This window comes from Podarcis gaigeae (assembly GCF_964106915.1).
Source record: "Podarcis gaigeae genome assembly, chromosome: 5".
Taxonomy (NCBI): domain Eukaryota; kingdom Metazoa; phylum Chordata; class Lepidosauria; order Squamata; family Lacertidae; genus Podarcis; species Podarcis gaigeae.
In genome coordinates, this window is record NC_139681.1 from 30,714,199 (window position 1) to 30,731,880 (window position 17,682).

The following is a 17,682-nucleotide window of genomic DNA, read 5'->3' on the forward strand; positions in this document are numbered from 1 at the left end:
CAGTCACAGTAGCAAGTAGAATATGCCTATCAAAAGGTGTTTGTTAAAATTGCATATTAGAAATATTCCCTTTCATTTCGAAGGACTACGATGCAGACATCATGGCAGTTGTCAATGACACCGTAGGGACCATGATGACCTGTGGATTTGATGACCAGCGTTGTGAAGTTGGCTTGATCATTGGTATTGACATTTGATTCCTTTTTCCAAGCATAATGCATGTTGATATTTTTGGTTTGCGCGTGCGCTCTCTCTCTCTCTATATAAAGCCTGTTGACGAATCCCATTGCCTTCTTTTAAGGTACCGGCACTAACGCCTGCTACATGGAAGAAATGAGACACATTGATCTAGTGGAAGGCGACGAAGGGCGGATGTGCATCAATACCGAATGGGGAGCGTTTGGAGACGATGGCTTGTTAGAAGACATCCGGACTGAATTTGACAGGGAGATCGATCGGGGTTCCGTTAACCCTGGGAAGCAATTGTAATTGAGCTTCCTTTCTTCTACTGTTCTTGTTTTAGACTTTCTTTTAAGAATAATTTTTTATTAACCGACCAATCACATCAAATCAAACCAAATTACATAAATTCCAAATTACACAGCCGAATTTTAAATTTTTGTTGGGGGTACCCATATTTCAAGTTCCGGAGGGGATCCAATCAACTTCTTGCTTCTTACTGCTGTTTTAATGTCCACAAATCTAACCTTATGATGTTCACAGTACTACCCAGTCCTTTCTTATTGTTTTTCCACATCTCTTGTTGTTATTTTCATATATTTTTCCTTTCTCTTTGTGACCTCTGATAATCTCCGCAAGCTGGTTAGAACAGTTTGTAATCCTGCGTGGATATTATTTTTTTTATCCAGTAGCCATATCCAGACGTTTTCCATATACCATCACTTCCATACATCAAAACAGTCTTAGCGTCATTAATCTTCACCAATCTGCCTCCTTTCTCAAAACCTCTGAGGAGATTCACTAGGAATGCAGTCTGAAAACAAGTCCATTCTTCCTCCCGGCTATAAATCCTTTGGCAAGATGGCGACTCTGAATTAATTGCTGTGCCATTCCCAAAAGCTCTTATTGCTTCTCGATCTCCATAAAGCATACTTTTGGTTAAAGTTTATCTCCACAAAGACCTTAATCATCCTGCTTGGGTCAGTTCAACCAACGATTCTAATGAGGAGGGGTTCTTGTAAATCACATAGAAGGAAAGTAAAAAAGGTCCCCCCCCATTCAGTCCCGTTGTCTACATACCCAGCCTTTGGTGTATCTTCATCGTAAAATATTCCCGTCGTCTTCTTTCGCAGAGGTCACTTAAATTAGCAGACTTCACTCCCCTTCTTCACTTGAAATATGTGCATTTGCTTCTTTTGTAATTAATTATTCCAAATTGCTGCAACTAGTGCGCGATCAGAGACAGCGTCCAGGAGAGCCGAGGTCCACACGGGGGCATTCTGCCTAGGGCCCTCACCCCCTTCTTTCGAATTAGGGGGTGATTTATGGGCACAGCAGGCAAGGGCAGTGTTCCCCATTTCCTTGGGGCAACAAGGGAGGCTGCCTACTCCCATAACAGCCTCTTAATTACCCCGTGTGGGTCGGGGTATTGTCAGCCATCTTCCAATGCACCCCCTAGTGGCCCCCTCTTGTTTTAGACTTTCATGCCTGTCCCAAAGGTTTCCATAATTACCTGTGGTTGGGAGTTACACCTTAAGGCTTGGAACCTTAGATCCACGAGCAGAGCCTCCTTCCATTCTTGCCTCCTTCCCTTTTGCTCACCACTTCCCAAGAAGACTTGTGGATGGTTTCAGGACTTTCTAGAATGACCTGGGGAACTAGCATGGCAGAGGGATTCTTGCAGCTGGGGAAAAATTTGTCAGAAATTGGGGGACCCGCCCTTGAGTGAGTGGAAGTTCCCTTCATTTTTGCTACCCATCATTCTTTCCTAATTTTATACTGTTGGCAAGTGTTTGTGTGTTTTAAGGGGGGTGGTCTTGGTTGAGTTCAGCTGAGAGGGGGAGTGATTTGCTCCGGATTTCCACACTGTAAGCATGATGGCTAAAGAAGGAGTTGAACCCTAAGGATGCCTCCCATCGGCACCTATTGGGAATTGATCTTGGGTAACTATATGCAGGAGCGGGCCACACGCCTGTAAACCACTCGTGAGTGTGTCTGATTTGTGTTTCTGCCGTAATATCTTTCCAGGTTTGAGAAGATGGTCAGTGGCATGTACATGGGCGAGCTCGTCAGGCTGATCCTTGTCAAAATGGCCAAAGAAGGTCTTCTTTTTGAGGGGAGAATCACTCCCGAACTTTTAACCAAAGGGAAGCTAGAAACAAAGCACGTTTCTGCCATGGAGAAGTAAGTAACTTTGAAGCTTTCCTCCTACGCTTCCAACCTAGAATACTTGTGTAATGAAATGTAGTGGAATATATGCAATTGGATTCTAAGAGCAACTCCTGGATGGGCTTTTGAAAATAGAGTTTTGTCATTATCTTAATAGGCAGCACTTTCCAGCTTTCAAATGACATTCAGTGTATGTACGTCCTCTGAAGCTGCAGCCTTTTGACCTGACATTTTCTGGCTTTGCGCCATGTGGCCTATTTTAAAACAATGGCTTCCAGAATTTTACCCTTAACTGGTCCCGCTGATTACAAATGGTGCACAGTACAGAGAACCCACCACCCAAATCCAGCACAGTGGAACTGAAAACCTCTTTGTGCTCCGTAGGCTCTTAATATCGCAGATTCTAATCTCAGCCTCCCTTCCCCTTCCTTTCCTCGCAAGATTTCCACGGGACTCTGCTGCACCCATTCTCAGACTCTCGCAACACTCTCCCTCGGTGAGCAACCTGCTTATCTGTCAGGATTGTGTTACCTTATCGTAACTTTTTTTTGCGGTTTCTGTTTTTAGGAGCAAGGAGGGTTTGCAAAAGGCCAAGGAGATACTTACCCGTCTTGGGGTTGAGCCCTCCCACGAAGACTGCGTCGCCGTCCACCACGTGTGCACAATCGTCTCCTTCCGCTCTGCCAACCTGGTGGCTGCCACTCTGGGTGCCATCCTTAACCAGCTGCGGGACAACAAGGGAGTGGGCCGCCTGCGCACCACCGTGGGGGTTGATGGCTCCCTTTACAAGATGCATCCGCAGTAAGAGCCTGCCAGGTTTCCATAATTACATCTTGGCACCTGTTAGGGACTGTCTCTTGCAAAAGGTCAGAGATGTAGCACATCCAGCTGACATTTGGCTGTGTGCTCTGGACTTGTGCTAAGTAAACAGAGTTCTCAAAGGAGGTGAAAGTGGGCTGTAAATATCACAGTCCAAAGGCAGCTCAGTAAGTTAGGCAGGAGGCAGTGCTTGCAATGCACATGGAATAATAGAAGTTGGAAGGGACCACAGGGATCATGTAGTCCAATCCCCTGCAATGCAGGAATCTTTCACCCAATGTGCGCTTGAACCCACGGCGCGGAGATTGAGAGTCTTGGGCTCTACCAGCCAAGCTATCCCTCAGGATACCAGGTAGCTGCTTGCAGCAGACAATCTTTACAACTACAGTTTTCTGCACATAGCAGTGATGTGCCCATAACATGCAATAGCCTGTAGTTTATCCCCCCCCCCCATTAATTTGTACCATACAGATGCAAGGGGGTACTTTGCAGTTACACACTCCAAACCACCCTGTGATTCTTGGGTGGTATAGAAATTTAATAAAGAAAATAAACAAGTGATGCTACACCATTGGAAAAGCAGTTGTGGAGGCTCGTTGTTTTGTTTTGTTTTTTGTTTTGTTTTGTTTTGTTTTGTTTTGTTTTGGTGTTGCCTGGATATTACTCTTAACATATCTGCCTGTATGTGGAAGATAACTTGTCTTGGTGAAACAGAGCAACAAAGGTTTATATTGCTGGGGCTGGGGAACCTGTGGCTCCCAGAGGGCAAAATGTGGCCCTCCAAGCCTCTCTATATGTTTCAAAGCACATTCTGAGCCTAGGAGTTTGTTTTCAGTAGCAGAACTGAGCTGAGCTCACCATCTCTTTTTCACAAAAGTCTCTCATAGCTAGCTTTACTTCAGCAGGCTGATTTAAGCATTTTATTGTTGCCTAGCTCAGTTGGTAGAATATGAGACTCTTAGTCTCTGGAACATGGGTTTGAGCCCCTGCATTGCAGGGGGTAGGACTAGATGACCCTTGTGAACCCTTCCAGCTCTACAGTTCCATGATTCTACAAAATCACTCAGCCAGTAGACCCCAATGGCCGTTCTCCCACCCACCTCTGGTGTTGGCTGTGTGTGTGTGCATATAAGCAGAGTGGGTGTGGATCAGTATCTGTGTGCTAGGCAGGCACCCCATTCCCAGTGCCCCGTCCATTAGGCCTGCAATGCTGGAGCAGCGTGGGAGCTACTTCCTGCGATTATTTCTTACTCTGCTCCTGTGATGTCTGCAGAGAGGAACCATATGCAAGAGCTGGACGATGTGGCTCCTTCCCACGCTGGCTTTGTCACTCTCCTGGTGGTGGCATTACCAGTTTTAGAAAGAACCATGTCCTTTAGTCTTCCCACAGCATTCTCCTGTATTGGTCAGGTGTGGGACTATGACACAGGAAAGTTCCTTGCATCTCTCAGATGGCATCGACTCTCAGTTAATGTCTGGATTGCAGTTATATGTGCTGTTTTTGCATCATTAGGAGCTCTGCCTTGTATCTATAAAGCAAACTGCTATTACACTAGATTAGGATGGGGAACCTGTAGCCTTCCTGATGTTGCTGGACTACAACTCCCATCATCCTGACCACTGATGGGAGCTGTAGTCCAGCCCATCAGATGGGTCTGATGGGAGTTGTAGTCCAACAAAATTAGCTGGGACACATGTTTCCTATTTATCCACTGTCTAGACAGCTCCTTGGCCTGACCCAGTGATTTCCCCCCCACACCTTTAATTAAGGAAAAATTCCTATTGCTGAATCTACTGTTCCCCCCCCTTGCAGGTATTCCCGACGGCTGCACAAAACCGTACGCCGCTTAGTGCCCGACTCAGACGTGCGCTTTTTGTTGTCAGAGAGCGGCAGCGGCAAGGGCGCTGCGATGGTGACAGCGGTAGCATACCGGCTGTCAGAGCAGCACCGCCTGATAGACGAGACTCTGGCTGAATTCAAGCTCACTCATGAGCAGCTGCTGCAGGTGAAGAAGAGGATGAGGATGGAAATAGAAGCAGGCCTCAAGAAGAAATCGCACGATCACGCCAAAGTCAAAATGCTGCCCACCTTCGTCCGCAGCACACCTGATGGGACAGGTAGGTCTTTAGTCCTTGGGAAGGGACCTTTGGAAGAGGCAGCCTAGTTTCCTCATTGCAGAGTGAGGCAGCTCATAATCTAAGGCTGGGAGCCCCCAGATAGAGGGGGGGGGCATTCTTTCCATGCATTTCTGGTTTGCTTGTTTTTAAAATACTGAGGTGCTGCTTTCCCAGCATCAGTTCAAAGTGACTTAAGAACACAGAGAGAAAAATGGAGTTACAACCATATCAAGTTCACAGAATTAAAGAGTGGAATGCAATAACTTAAAAGCATATGGACCAGTGAGAAAAGTTGCGCTAGGGGGACATTTCAAATGAAAAAAGGAACGTTTTACAGCCCCACCCCCAAATGCAGCTAAGGAGACATTCCTCCATAACTGCCTCCCCACCCATTGTTCTTGTAGAATTTTGTGTTCAGGATCCTGAACACTGCTATCACTTTTCATTGGGGAAATGGAAATAAAATAGCTTATGTCCTCAGACTGATGTCCCCCTCCCCACTTTGGAAAGCTGCAAACTGCTTTGTAGAACCAGTTGATGTTGAAGAACAGTTTGGAGAACCTGGTGGAAGCATTTTCTGAGGAGGCAACGGGGTGCAGAGGGTGTAGATGCCTGTTTAAATCTTGGCCTGTATCTAAAAGTTGAACAGATTTTGAATTCATTAGCTCTAATAAATACGTGCCATGCCATATTGATCCTTAATATCAGTCCTGCAGATTTATTTAGTACGTTTACAGTGCAGTTATGCATGTTTACTTGGAAGTAACACCTACTGTGCTCAATTGGGCTTACTCCCCAGTAAGTGTATTTAGGATTTTAGCCTTAATATACCACTTTTCTGCTGATGAGGTTTTCATATGCTCTAGTCTAGTCATCTCAATTCATCAGAAACAGAAAATCACAATTGTGGTCCAACTAAAATTTCCCATGCCTTTCTTCTATGAGGATGGCAATAAAAACATATCACTGCTCCATGATGAGCTAAGATTCACAATTCCTAGGGACCACTTTTTTCTTAGTTTGCCGACACCTGCCTGATTTGATTTTTGCTATGTCAAATGAGTCCAGTGAACATTCAAGACCCATCTTTGCTCAGATTGTAGATGTGCTTTTGGAAGGTTTCTTAGGATGTGGAGAATTCCAGTTTGAAACCCATCACATCACATACAGTGGTACCTCGGGTTAAGTACATAATTCGTTCTGGAGGTCCATTCTTAACCTGAAACTGTTCTTAACCTGAAGCACCACTTTAGCTAATGGGGCCTCCTGCTGCCGCTGTGCCGCCAGAGCACGATTTCTGGATTAGCAGAGTCTGTAACCTGAAACGTATGTAACCCGAGGTACCACTGTACAGGTTCTGGTCAGGTTCGGTATTCCAGAATCAAATGGAGATAAAATCAGTTCAGCCTCATTTCACCACATAAAAAAATGCCATTGGCAACGGACAGGAGTCCCTGCTTTGTCACTTACTCATTAACTGAGTGGTCCTTTAGACTTCCAGTGGGTTTTTGATGTGGCACTCACTTGGTTCTTGCATTTCCTTGTCTCTCTTCCTGATGGCTCTGTAAAACAAAAGCTTGCCTTTCTTTGAAAGAGCACACCTTTTAAATGAAGATGGAGAAACATCGCCATCTGCTGGCTAATGTTCCATGTATGTATAGTAATTCATCCATTCCCAGCAAGCCAACTTCTCTTGCTTTTTTGAAGAGAATAATTGCATTGCAGTGTGTCCCCACCCTCCACCCTGTAGAGAGATCCTACTTGTTCAACCAAGGGTTTTCCCCAACACTGTCACCATGTAAATAAGTTTTCTATGTATAGGGCTTTCCTTTCCCACACTGCCAGCATGTAATGTTTTGTTATTCCAAGTTGTCAGCGTGAGAGAGAGACTAGTGAAAAAACCAAGCCTGATCACTAGTACTGCCGCCACCCCTGTTGGTCCCCCCCCCATCCTTAGCCTAGGAAAATTCAATTTTTTTCTGGGTGTCCTTGGGATTCACCCATATAAGAGCCAAACAGTTTATTCACTGTCTTTTGAGCCTCCAACCTACAAGTTACTCAGCCAGGTACAAGATGCTGAGCCGAACTTACTCTAAGAAGCCACCCAAGGTTAAATGCACAAATGTTTGTAAAAATAAACATGAGAACCCAATACCATAGAAGGTGGTTAATAAAAGGCTTAGAATGTAAAGATACCATTGGGAATTCAAGTACAGATAAAAAATAAGAAAGCTAGCTTGTCTCATCCTCTATTAGGGTCACAGACCTCACTAACAAGCTGAACCCAGGAATATGTGGTTGTTGTGATTCACAATCAACATCCGAATGGGGGCCATTAGACCCAGGCCAAACACCAGTTTTTATCAGAAAGGCAGAAGGGTAGCTTTTTCCATTAACCAGTCAGGGCCTAGGGGCATCTTTGCCCAGCACCAGGGGGTGTATATGCTGAAAGACTCAAGAGGATTTTTGCACAGTCATTGCGACCTTGATGTGATCTTGCATCAGGCAAGATGGACTAATTAAACGCGACTTCTCCCCTCAGTAAGACGGTTCTCAGAATCCTGAGCAGCAAGCCATTTAAAAATGAGCCAAAAAAGGGGAATACTCCTCTTTCAGTCCTCCTTTCTGCTCTCCTTCAGTTAACTACATGTGCTGTAAGTCATGTATTTTGAAGAAGTATGTTCTCACCTGGCTGCTTCTATTTTGTAGTAAAAACATTCATGTTTGTGTGTCCAGATCAGGGTCCCGTCCTGTTTTTTGTTGCTTGATTCTGAAAGTGCCCCTTTAGGGGTAAGTAGAATATGGGGCGGTTTTCAGCAATAATCCAGCATTGGGCATTACATTGCATTAGGCCTCTTTTTCACCAAAATAAAAGTAGCCAGGTTAAGCGTGTTTGTTTAAATGCATGAATAACTTGAGCTCAGTGTAAGGATCTGTTCTCGTTACCGCCTCAGAGTGCCGTGAAGCCCCACCCACCAGTTTCACATTGCCTTCGGCATGGCTTCATTAGCGTCAGGTGGGTTTCTGTTTGTGTACACACCAGAGGGCATTGACGAGGCAGGGATATGTTTACACCATGCAAAGGCGCACGTTAGTGTGTTGGCGTATCACACGAACGCTCCGCCCGCGCTCCTCCCGGGGCTGGAAAGGTTTAACTTCCTGTTTGCTAGTAAAACTGAATAACTGTGTTGCAAAATGATGCAAACCTTGAATTACTGTGTTGCAAAATGATGCATGTACAGTGGTACCTTGGCTTACATACACTTCAGGTTACATACGCTTCAAGTTACAGACTCCGCTAACCCAAAAACAGTGCTTCAGGTTAAGAACTTTGCTTTAGGATGAGAACAGAAATTGTGCTCCGGTGGCGCGGCAGCAGCAGGAGGCCCCATTAGCTAAAGTGGTGCTTCAGGTTAAGAACAGTTTCAGGTTAAGAATGGACCTCCGGAACGAATTAAGTACTTAACCCGAGGTACCACTGTATAAAAAGTGTGTCACCAACATAAAAACCTGGGAAAGCTCTTGCTTGGGGACTCCTATTGATGTGAAGCTGGGGTGAGGAACAATGTGCCACATGGATATGTATATATGCACACATTTGTACAGGATGCATATGCATTTTGGATAAAGTTGTGTAAACTCTTGATTAAAAACCCAGCACTGGAAACACAATGAGTTCACAGTAGATGACAGAGCCTTTTACTCTTGTAAAAGCGCCAGGGACTAAAAGTTCGGAAAATTTAGATGCGTTGTTCCTCACTTCCTGCTTGGTCAAAATATCTCATTGCAGAGAACGGAGACTTCCTGGCCCTGGATCTTGGAGGAACAAACTTCCGAGTTTTGCTTGTGAAAATCCGAAGTGGTAAAAGGCGAATGGTGGAGATGCACAATAAAATCTATGCCATTCCTATAGAAGTCATGCAAGGTACCGGAGAGGAGGTGAGCATGTAGTACAGAGGATGTTGTGTTGTTGCTATCTTTCAGAGACTGCACAGTGCTTGCGATACACACTAATTTATTTTGCTTTTTGCAGCTGTTTGATCACATTGTTTCCTGCATCTCGGATTTCCTGGACTACATGGGAATAAAAGGTGCACGACTCCCCCTGGGCTTTACGTTTTCTTTCCCTTGCAAACAGACAAGCTTAGATGCTGTAAGTTATTGTTCTTATTTCTGTAATGAAACTTTTCCATATGTGTTTTTTAAGAGTGGATTTTCAGCTGCAGTTTAGCGGTTGAGAAGAGGTATGCAGGCAGACAAGCGTGAGTGTGAGCTTTGCACATGCAAAGAATATTGACACAGTCAGTATTCCTTATACTGAGTTAAGACCAGTGGTCCATCTGGCTCAGGATAATCTACACAGAATGGGAGCCACCTCTCCAGTCTTTCCAAGGCCTTAATGGAGATGTTGAGGATTGAACCTGGGAGTTCTTGCCTGCAAGGCATGGGCTGTTATCACTGAGTTAAGCCCCACTGTACCTGCAGATTCTAGACTTAACTGCAGCATGCCTTTAAAAGTGATGCCGAAACAAGATATTGCAGGGGCATAGCTGGCTGCTATCAATCTTTGTTGTTAACCCATGTTCCCATGGTAACAACTAATGAAAGGAGGTGCATGATGTCATCTCACTTGTAGTTTGGATATTCCCCCTGCTCCACTTCATTGGCTGCCATTTGTGCTTGGCTGGAAGCTGAACACAGTGACATCACACCATTCATCATCTTTCAGAAGATATTACTTGGATAATGTGGGCTAGTGGTAAATACCACCCCACGGTTTGGATCTCCAGGAACAACAGCTGCATATGTATTCATATGAGGAGCTCTTGATGCCATTGTGGGTTCATTAGCTGGTTGGGTCTGCTACTGCACCTGGATGCCCAGGTGGTGATTATTTCTGGTTTGTTCTGATACTGCAATGAACTGAGTTTCTTGTTCCTTTTCTTAGGGCATCCTTCTGAACTGGACCAAGGGCTTTAAGGCTACTGACTGCGAAGGGGAGGATGTTGTTAATTTGCTACGGGAAGGAATAAAAAGAAGAGAAGTGAGTTTCCCCCTCTGTGATTTCTTAAAATTAGCGGATGGTGTTGATCATGTATTGTTTGTTTTATGAGTCACTGTTGTGTGTTCTTATTCTTCCTCTGCATTGCTTAAGATCCCCTGTTCTGGGGGTTCTCCTAACCTTCCTGAGCAGATCTGTGGATGGTGTGGTGTTGGGGAAGAAAAGGGTGGTTTTCACATTCTGCTGGCAGAACTCGTTGCTCTGGCTTCTGCCCTCTGGACATTGGAATGAAAATGAAATTGCTATTATTTAAAACAGACCTGTGTTTTCCTGATTATTACGATATTTGCAAATGACAGGCATGGGCTTGTTTCCCTCAACTTGTAACCACTGGTGAATACTACTCCGCCGTGTTTCAATTGAAGCAATTGTAGTATATAATTTTGTTACTTCTTCCAAGGAATTTGACTTGGATGTTGTGGCCGTGGTGAATGATACAGTCGGGACTATGATGACTTGTGCCTATGAAGATCCCAATTGTGAAATTGGACTCATTGTGGGTAAGAATGGGACTTGCTATTTAGTTTGGTTCATTGGGTGCCTCATTATTCTAAGACCCATTGCAGTAGGTCCTATAACTACCAGATGATTTTTTGTGTCCCTTTTTTGGTCTATTCTGGTATTGGATCTGATTCTTTCACTGTTCCAGGAACTGGCAGCAATGCATGTTACATGGAAGAAACAAAAAACATAGAGATGGTAGAAGGAGAGCAAGGAAGAATGTGTGTGAACATGGAATGGGGCGCGTTTGGAGACAACGGATGCCTAGATGACATCAGGACAATCTATGACAAAGCTGTTGATGACTACTCATTAAACAGCGGCAAGCAAAGGTATTTGCGGTTGAAATGTTGTTGGAAATGGGTGAAGGCTTGTGCTGAGGTGCTGCAGCAGAGATGGTTTTCGTCACATTCATTACTGTGATCACCTGATTGGACTTCAAGACAAACACACAGCCTGGGTGCACAGAGGCAGCAAGGCTGGTGGGTGTCTGAAAACTCCCAACATAAACAAGAGAGGAAATTGCATGTTTCTGCTGTGTCCAGAACAGAAATCAATTCAGAAAACATAGCTGCGTATTAGTGCCTGCTGTTGCTTTCAGCCTGCAAACAAAATGTATTTGTATCCGTGCCCCCCCCCCCAAATATGCATTGTGTTCCCTTTGCATTGAAATGAATGGGGTGGAATAACATAATCGGGCTTTTCTAGATTAAGGATTAATCACCAGCAAAACTTTTCTCAGTTGTCCTTAACACACACACCCTTCATTCTGAACCCCTCTTCTGTCTGTGATTTGCAGGTATGAGAAGATGATCAGTGGAATGTACTTGGGGGAAATCGTCCGGAACATTTTGATTGACTTCACGAAAAGAGGATTCCTCTTCAGAGGTCAAATTTCAGAGACACTGAAAACGAGGGGCATTTTTGAAACAAAGTTCCTTTCACAGATAGAGAGGTAAGTGAGCTTAGATGTACTTTTTCTCGAAAATCTTAGGTAATGATATCAGCATTATAAGAATACTCCACAATCTACTGTGAGTTTTTACACAGTCCATATTTGTCGTTCTCTTTCATGGTTTGGTTTGGTTTGGTTTTTACTTTTGCATTTTTTGAGTAGCAAACTTCGGCAAATCTTTTTTTTATTGATTTTCATTTGTTTCCCCCAAATTGGTCACTAATTAAAACAAATTAAATTAAATTAAAACAAATCAACATTTTCCCAAATCTGAACAAATTTAACATTTTTTCAAATCTGACTCCTGGATGTGTGGATGGTTCTCCTTGGTGCTGCATCATATTCCCCAGTTAACTTCAAACAACCTTATATTACAATATACTTGCCGCTTGAGTAGCAAATGTTAGGGTCTGCCTCCTAACGTTGCTGTAATACTGCAACAGTGCTGTAATACCGCAGTCTGTCACCAGCTGGCGCTGTAGTGCTTTTTTTTGCATCAGTATAGATGGAGGCAGAAGCGGCTCTAGAGCGGCAGACCACTGCGAAGAGCAGAGACAGATCAGCTGGGGAAAGAATGGCTTCCAGAACAGCTGGAAGTACAGCAGGGCAATGCTCTCCTGTTCTCTGGGACCAATACCTATTCCAGACCCTGAGAAAGTGAGGATAGTTTGAATGCAGTGAAAAGGGGCTGCTCAGAGTGTGATGGGAGGCATTTTTAGCCATGTGGATTTCAATACCAGTGTTGTATTTAGGTGTCTGGAGATGACATAAGTGGTCTTAAATAGGGAAAGGGCAGGAGTGCACACGAAAGTTTCCCTGGCTCCATTTGAGACTTTCCTGCATTCAGCATCAAAGAGGCTTTTTCTGTGGGGAGGACCTTTGCCCTTAATGTGGACTGGTTTGAGGTTGAGCTGGCATTCCAGCAGGGAGGGAGATGTTGGGTGCCTGCTCCTCCATTTACAGCCAATGTATCTTTACCCTGAATGCCAGAATAGGGCTTCAGTTTTACACTCAGTGATGCACATGGTACCCAGGCCAACGGAGTCTTTGACTGCATACACCTGTGGCCCTCCAGATGTTGTTGGCCACATTCCATTGGCCATGTTTGCTGGGCTGATGGGAATTGGAGTCCAGCAGCATCTGGTGCCCTTATCTCTGGTGTCCACCGAAGCAGAGGATTTTGGAAACGAATTCAAGCCTCTGTTTTCTCTCTCTTCCCCCTTCTCCCCTTGGGTCTTCTCAACAGTGACAGGTTAGCGCTGCTTCAGGTCCGTACAATCCTCCAGCAGCTTGGTCTGAACAGCACCTGTGATGACAGTATCATCGTCAAGACGGTGTGTGGCGCAGTATCAAGGAGGGCGGCTCAGCTGTGTGGAGCCGGGATGGCTGCCGTTGTAGACAAAATAAGGGAGAACAGAGGCTTGGACCACCTGGCTGTAACGGTGGGCGTCGATGGTACGCTGTATAAGCTTCACCCACAGTAAGTACTGGGAAATTATGTGCTTTTGCTGTCTGTGGTCCGGGAAGTGTCTTAAAGCTTTGTGAAAAGCAGTGCTTGGCTTGTGAGAGATTGGGAATGCTCTGATGAAATAGCCAAGAGAGCCTTTTCTTCTAGCCTGCATGTTTTGTGGCTTACTGTGTGCTCACTTAATGAGTAGTCACTGTGTACTCCACCATTCTTTTGGGCTTGAGCTTATGTTTCATTGCAGACTCCATAGGCATAGGTTAAGGATAAGGGCTTTCTAATTCTCATTTCCATAAAAATGAATGGACTCAGATGCATATTTCAGGTGCATGCCTTATAGAAATGACTGCGGATGGGTGTGTGAAAACAGTGAGAAGGAATTCCCTTTATATCACAGCTGCTCCTTGCTTCCTTCTGCGATCTCCTGCCATTTTCTTCTGTAAAGTCTGCATGTTGAGTGTCTGGCTCCGTTCACTGACATAAGGTTTAACATGGAGGAGCATAAGAAGAGCCTGCTGGATCAGGCCAGTGGCCTGTTTGGTTCAGCATCCTATTCTCACAGTGTCCAACCAGATGCCTGTGGGAAGCCTGCAGGCAGGATGTGAGCACACAAGCTCTCTCCTTTCCTGCAATTTCATAGAATCATAGAGTTGGAAGGGACCCTGAGGATCATCTAGTCCAACCCCCTGTAATGCAGGAAGATGCATGGGGATCGAACCTGTAACCTTGGCGTTATCAGACCACTTTCTAACCAACTGAGGTATCTGTTTCCAGCAACTGGTATTCAGAATCATTGCTGCTGAAAAGAGAATGAAACCTCCTTGGTAATCTTGAGACCTTATCGTGATTATGGACTGGCAGAGAGAAGCCCTCCCTCACGTTTCCCTCTTTTTATTTTCTCCCCCACAGTTTTTCAAGGGTCATGCACCAAACGGTAAAGGACCTGGCCCCCAAGTGCGATGTGACATTCCTTCTCTCCGAAGATGGCAGTGGCAAAGGGGCCGCCCTCATCACTGCCGTGGGATGTAGACTGCGTGACGCTGAGCATAACTGAACTCTGCACCACTGGCTCATTCTGCCTTCCGAGCACTTCCTTGCGAAAAGCAGCAGTTCCGTAGTCTGAACTGGCAAGAGGGGAAGCCCAGAGTCCCACTGCTGCTCTATGGAAGCGTTGGAGTTAAAAAATAAAAATAGGATACTGAATAGAGTGTGCTGCTGTTGCTGATAATATCTCCCTCCTCTGAACCCCTTGTCTGCATGTGTCTTTTTCTGCCCTATTTGGTACATTCCCCGTGTGTAAATCATTCAAAGGAGGAAAAAAGGAGGATCTATAATTTAAACAAATGTCAAAAATAGGTTTATTATTCGAGGTCTAAAATTACAGCCAAATGATGTCCAAGGAAAAGAGCAGGTGGCTCTGTGTGTCAAGTGTATTATTTCCAGCTGCTACTACTTCCATGTTAAATACATATACCACCAACAGTGCTGAGTAGGACACGAATGCTTATGCTAAGAGAGCTTAGCAGTTCTTTTCTGAATTTCTAGCCAAATGTTTGATTCCCCGCACCCTTTTCCTTTCAGACAACTTTGAAGTTTTCACATCTGCTGAGCTGCACTCCGTGCTCCTGTAGCAAGGTCTCCTTTAGCAGCCAGAATTGTCTTCTGCACATTGAATTCAGTCACTAGGAAAGAAATAAGGGGCTCTCCTGACATGTCTTAATATCACTGGCTTTTTCCGCTGCTTTGGTGAATGATGTCATGTTTCCAAGTAAGATTTGTGCTGTTCCAAAAGGCAAGCCTGTGCTAGTAAACCCCCCCCCAAAAAAAAACCCCAAGAGAAGGATTGACCCCAGAGATAATCCAAACCTCTGACCGTAGCTTTCCATGTGCCCTTCCCTTGGTTTGGCTAGATTCTGGTGAGTTGAGGATGCTAATTTTTAAAAGGGGCATCCTGGTCTCCCTTGCTGCTCTGAGAGCCAGTGTAATGAGCCAGGTTCACGGACTGCCTTTGTGTAGCAATTGCACGAGTGCTTTCAGTGTGGGAGTGACATGGCTGCAGGTTATCTAGGGGAGTTCTGGCAAGTCCACGGCATGTATTTGCTTCTGGAAACGTTGTGCCGCACTGCAAGGCCAACACCATTCCCAACATCTTTGTCCACCTGCCAAAGCTGGAATTAACCTGGCTTTTTGGCCTGCCCAGGCCTTTGGCTGTGAGCCTTTGGCAGCTGTCACTGGGAAGCTGCCATTTTAATTTTCCCACAATGCCCTTGTGCACCCAATGTAACATTGCCCCGGAATGTGGTGGACAAATTAAAATAGCAGGCAGCTTCCCAGACACAGCCGCTGCCTCCTGGTATGTCCATATGTATGGGAGCGAATGGATGACCAGACCTGAGCGAGCAAAGTGGTGTTTGGGTGCTTTGCTAGGGAGCCCTCTAATCTGCATTAACAGCTAGTTCCCACATGGCAGCACTCACACGAGTGCTTAAAAAAATTACACTCTGAGTCTAGATAAATAATAGGGGAAGGGGTGGAATGAAATGCATCCTAATCGCCATTAACAGTGGGTCCTATGGAGGCCAAAATCACACTGATTTTTAATGGAGCTGAATAATCCCCCCTGATGTTTGGAAGTATATACCTTTCCATGTGGTTTTAAAAGTGACATTAACTTCAGAACCAGGCTTTTAAACAGTGTTGTCTTTCTAGAAAAAGAGGTGCTGGAACTCACCATGAATGTGTCCCTTGTTCTCTTGGAATAGCAATGGGGCCCCAAAAGCCCTGCTTTTAGATATATAGATAGCAGTAGCATCTAACAATTAGATGAGTAAGGTTTCAAGGAACTGTCCTTGTGTCAATCCACATAGGGTGTGGGGCAAGGAATTCCAGGGTGCTTGGGAAAGCATTGCAGGCAAGTAACACCAAACCAGCCTGCTCCAAGGGTGCCTAAAGCAAGGAAACTTCCAGCATTGGGACTAGATTCAGCTAGACTTGCAAGTCAAGCCAGCCTGCCACTCAGCAAATAGAAAGGGCTGGCAAATAGTGATGTGGGATGCATCCTGCCCCCCCAGTCCCCGGTTATTTACCTTTCCATGGATCCCCACCCCCCTGGTTTGTTAAGATTCTTAGTAACAATGCATTTGCCCATTGCAAATCAGCCAAGCTTAGCAGATTCAAATCTTTTAGCTTTTTTTTTTTTTTAAAAAAGAAGCAAGTAAAATAAGCATGCCAGATTATAACGTGAAGCTTTCTGGTGCAAATTAATTAATGCAAACTTGCCTAATTTGCACAGAAGAAATTCGCCGTCGCACGCAGACCACCCACATCACCTTTCCCTTCCTATTTGGAATTGCACAAATACAAAATTAGCTAGCTTGTCTTTTAAGTTTGGTTAGCCTGCAGTTAGTTTTCTGAACAGCTGCCGCAGAAGCGACCCACTACCATTTTAGATCTTTTTGTTCTCCGAAGTATGAATTGTTGTTTGTTCAACTAAATATCACCATTGGCCAGAAGAAAAGAGATTTGCAGACTTATTTTTCTTCTCTGCTCCTCAAGGTTTGGATTCCCCATGCTAATAAACATTTCAGTATGCATTTTGGTGCACTGTGATCGAATGTTGTGTGGTAACATGAGTCACAAGCAGTAAGCTCAGCTTTATGTGTGTGTGTGTGTGTGCGTGTGTGTCTTCCTGAAGATCTGCATGATTCCCTGGATTTGCAATGCTAGAAAGTCTTTTTACATTGCACCACTAGTAGCAGCAGTACTTACTAGTGCAAAGTGAATATTTGTGACAATATTAAACTTTTTTTGACGTGTGTTGGTGTTTGGTGATTCTTTCTGGCAAAGGAATGATTGGTGCTTTGGAGAAGGGTGGGGAAGATCCCTGTGTGTTTTAAAAGCAATGAAAACTGGGAATATTTAAAGTAAAAACTCCTTGATTCAATTCTAGATTCCAGATATTTCCTGAGAAATGTGTGCCTCTAGCAAATGTATCTTTACGAAACAGTGTTAAAATGTCCCACCAGATTTCAGCCTTGGGTTGAACACACTTGCACACCTCTTTGACACAAGAACTGCTACGTGTTGTGTCCTTGAGTTGAATCAGTGTTGGCTGATGGTTAATATTCTAGGACCAGGCTTTACTTCCACCCCACCCCCTTGCAGGTTCACCAGTTATAGCATAATGATGGTGTTTGTGTAGCTTTTCCCTTCAGCATTGAATAGGTAGAGCACATGTGTTGCATTGAAGAGTTCTAGGTTTCAAAGACTCCACTCAAATCCTGGAGGGCAGCTGTCAGTAATTATATAGACAATGTAGAGCTTAATGGGAGAACGTAGTTTCCTGTATTCTAAAAGGCAATCCAGGTGATACTCTAAAAACTGCTACTACTGTTAAAGTATACACTACAGATT

At 44.7% G+C, this 17,682-nt stretch overlaps 1 protein-coding gene across 2 annotated transcripts in view; it reads left to right on the forward strand.

Annotated features, from left to right (window-relative positions):
- Nucleotides 1–17,084, forward strand: part of HK1 (hexokinase 1) — a 51,239-nt gene extending 34,155 nt beyond the window's left edge. For both annotated transcript variants that reach the window (XM_083740594.1, XM_083740593.1), the window contains exons 6-18: nucleotides 84–183; nucleotides 302–485; nucleotides 2,209–2,364; nucleotides 2,917–3,150; nucleotides 4,982–5,286; nucleotides 9,077–9,225; nucleotides 9,320–9,439; nucleotides 10,235–10,330; nucleotides 10,749–10,848; nucleotides 10,998–11,181; nucleotides 11,649–11,804; nucleotides 13,051–13,284; nucleotides 14,179–17,084. In XM_083740594.1, coding sequence (XP_083596720.1) covers nucleotides 84–183; nucleotides 302–485; nucleotides 2,209–2,364; nucleotides 2,917–3,150; nucleotides 4,982–5,286; nucleotides 9,077–9,225; nucleotides 9,320–9,439; nucleotides 10,235–10,330; nucleotides 10,749–10,848; nucleotides 10,998–11,181; nucleotides 11,649–11,804; nucleotides 13,051–13,284; nucleotides 14,179–14,323 — 2,163 coding nt within the window. In that variant the 3' untranslated portion in view covers nucleotides 14,324–17,084. The remainder of the gene's footprint in view (nucleotides 1–83; nucleotides 184–301; nucleotides 486–2,208; nucleotides 2,365–2,916; nucleotides 3,151–4,981; nucleotides 5,287–9,076; nucleotides 9,226–9,319; nucleotides 9,440–10,234; nucleotides 10,331–10,748; nucleotides 10,849–10,997; nucleotides 11,182–11,648; nucleotides 11,805–13,050; nucleotides 13,285–14,178) is intronic.
- Nucleotides 17,085–17,682: the final 598 nt, after the last annotated feature.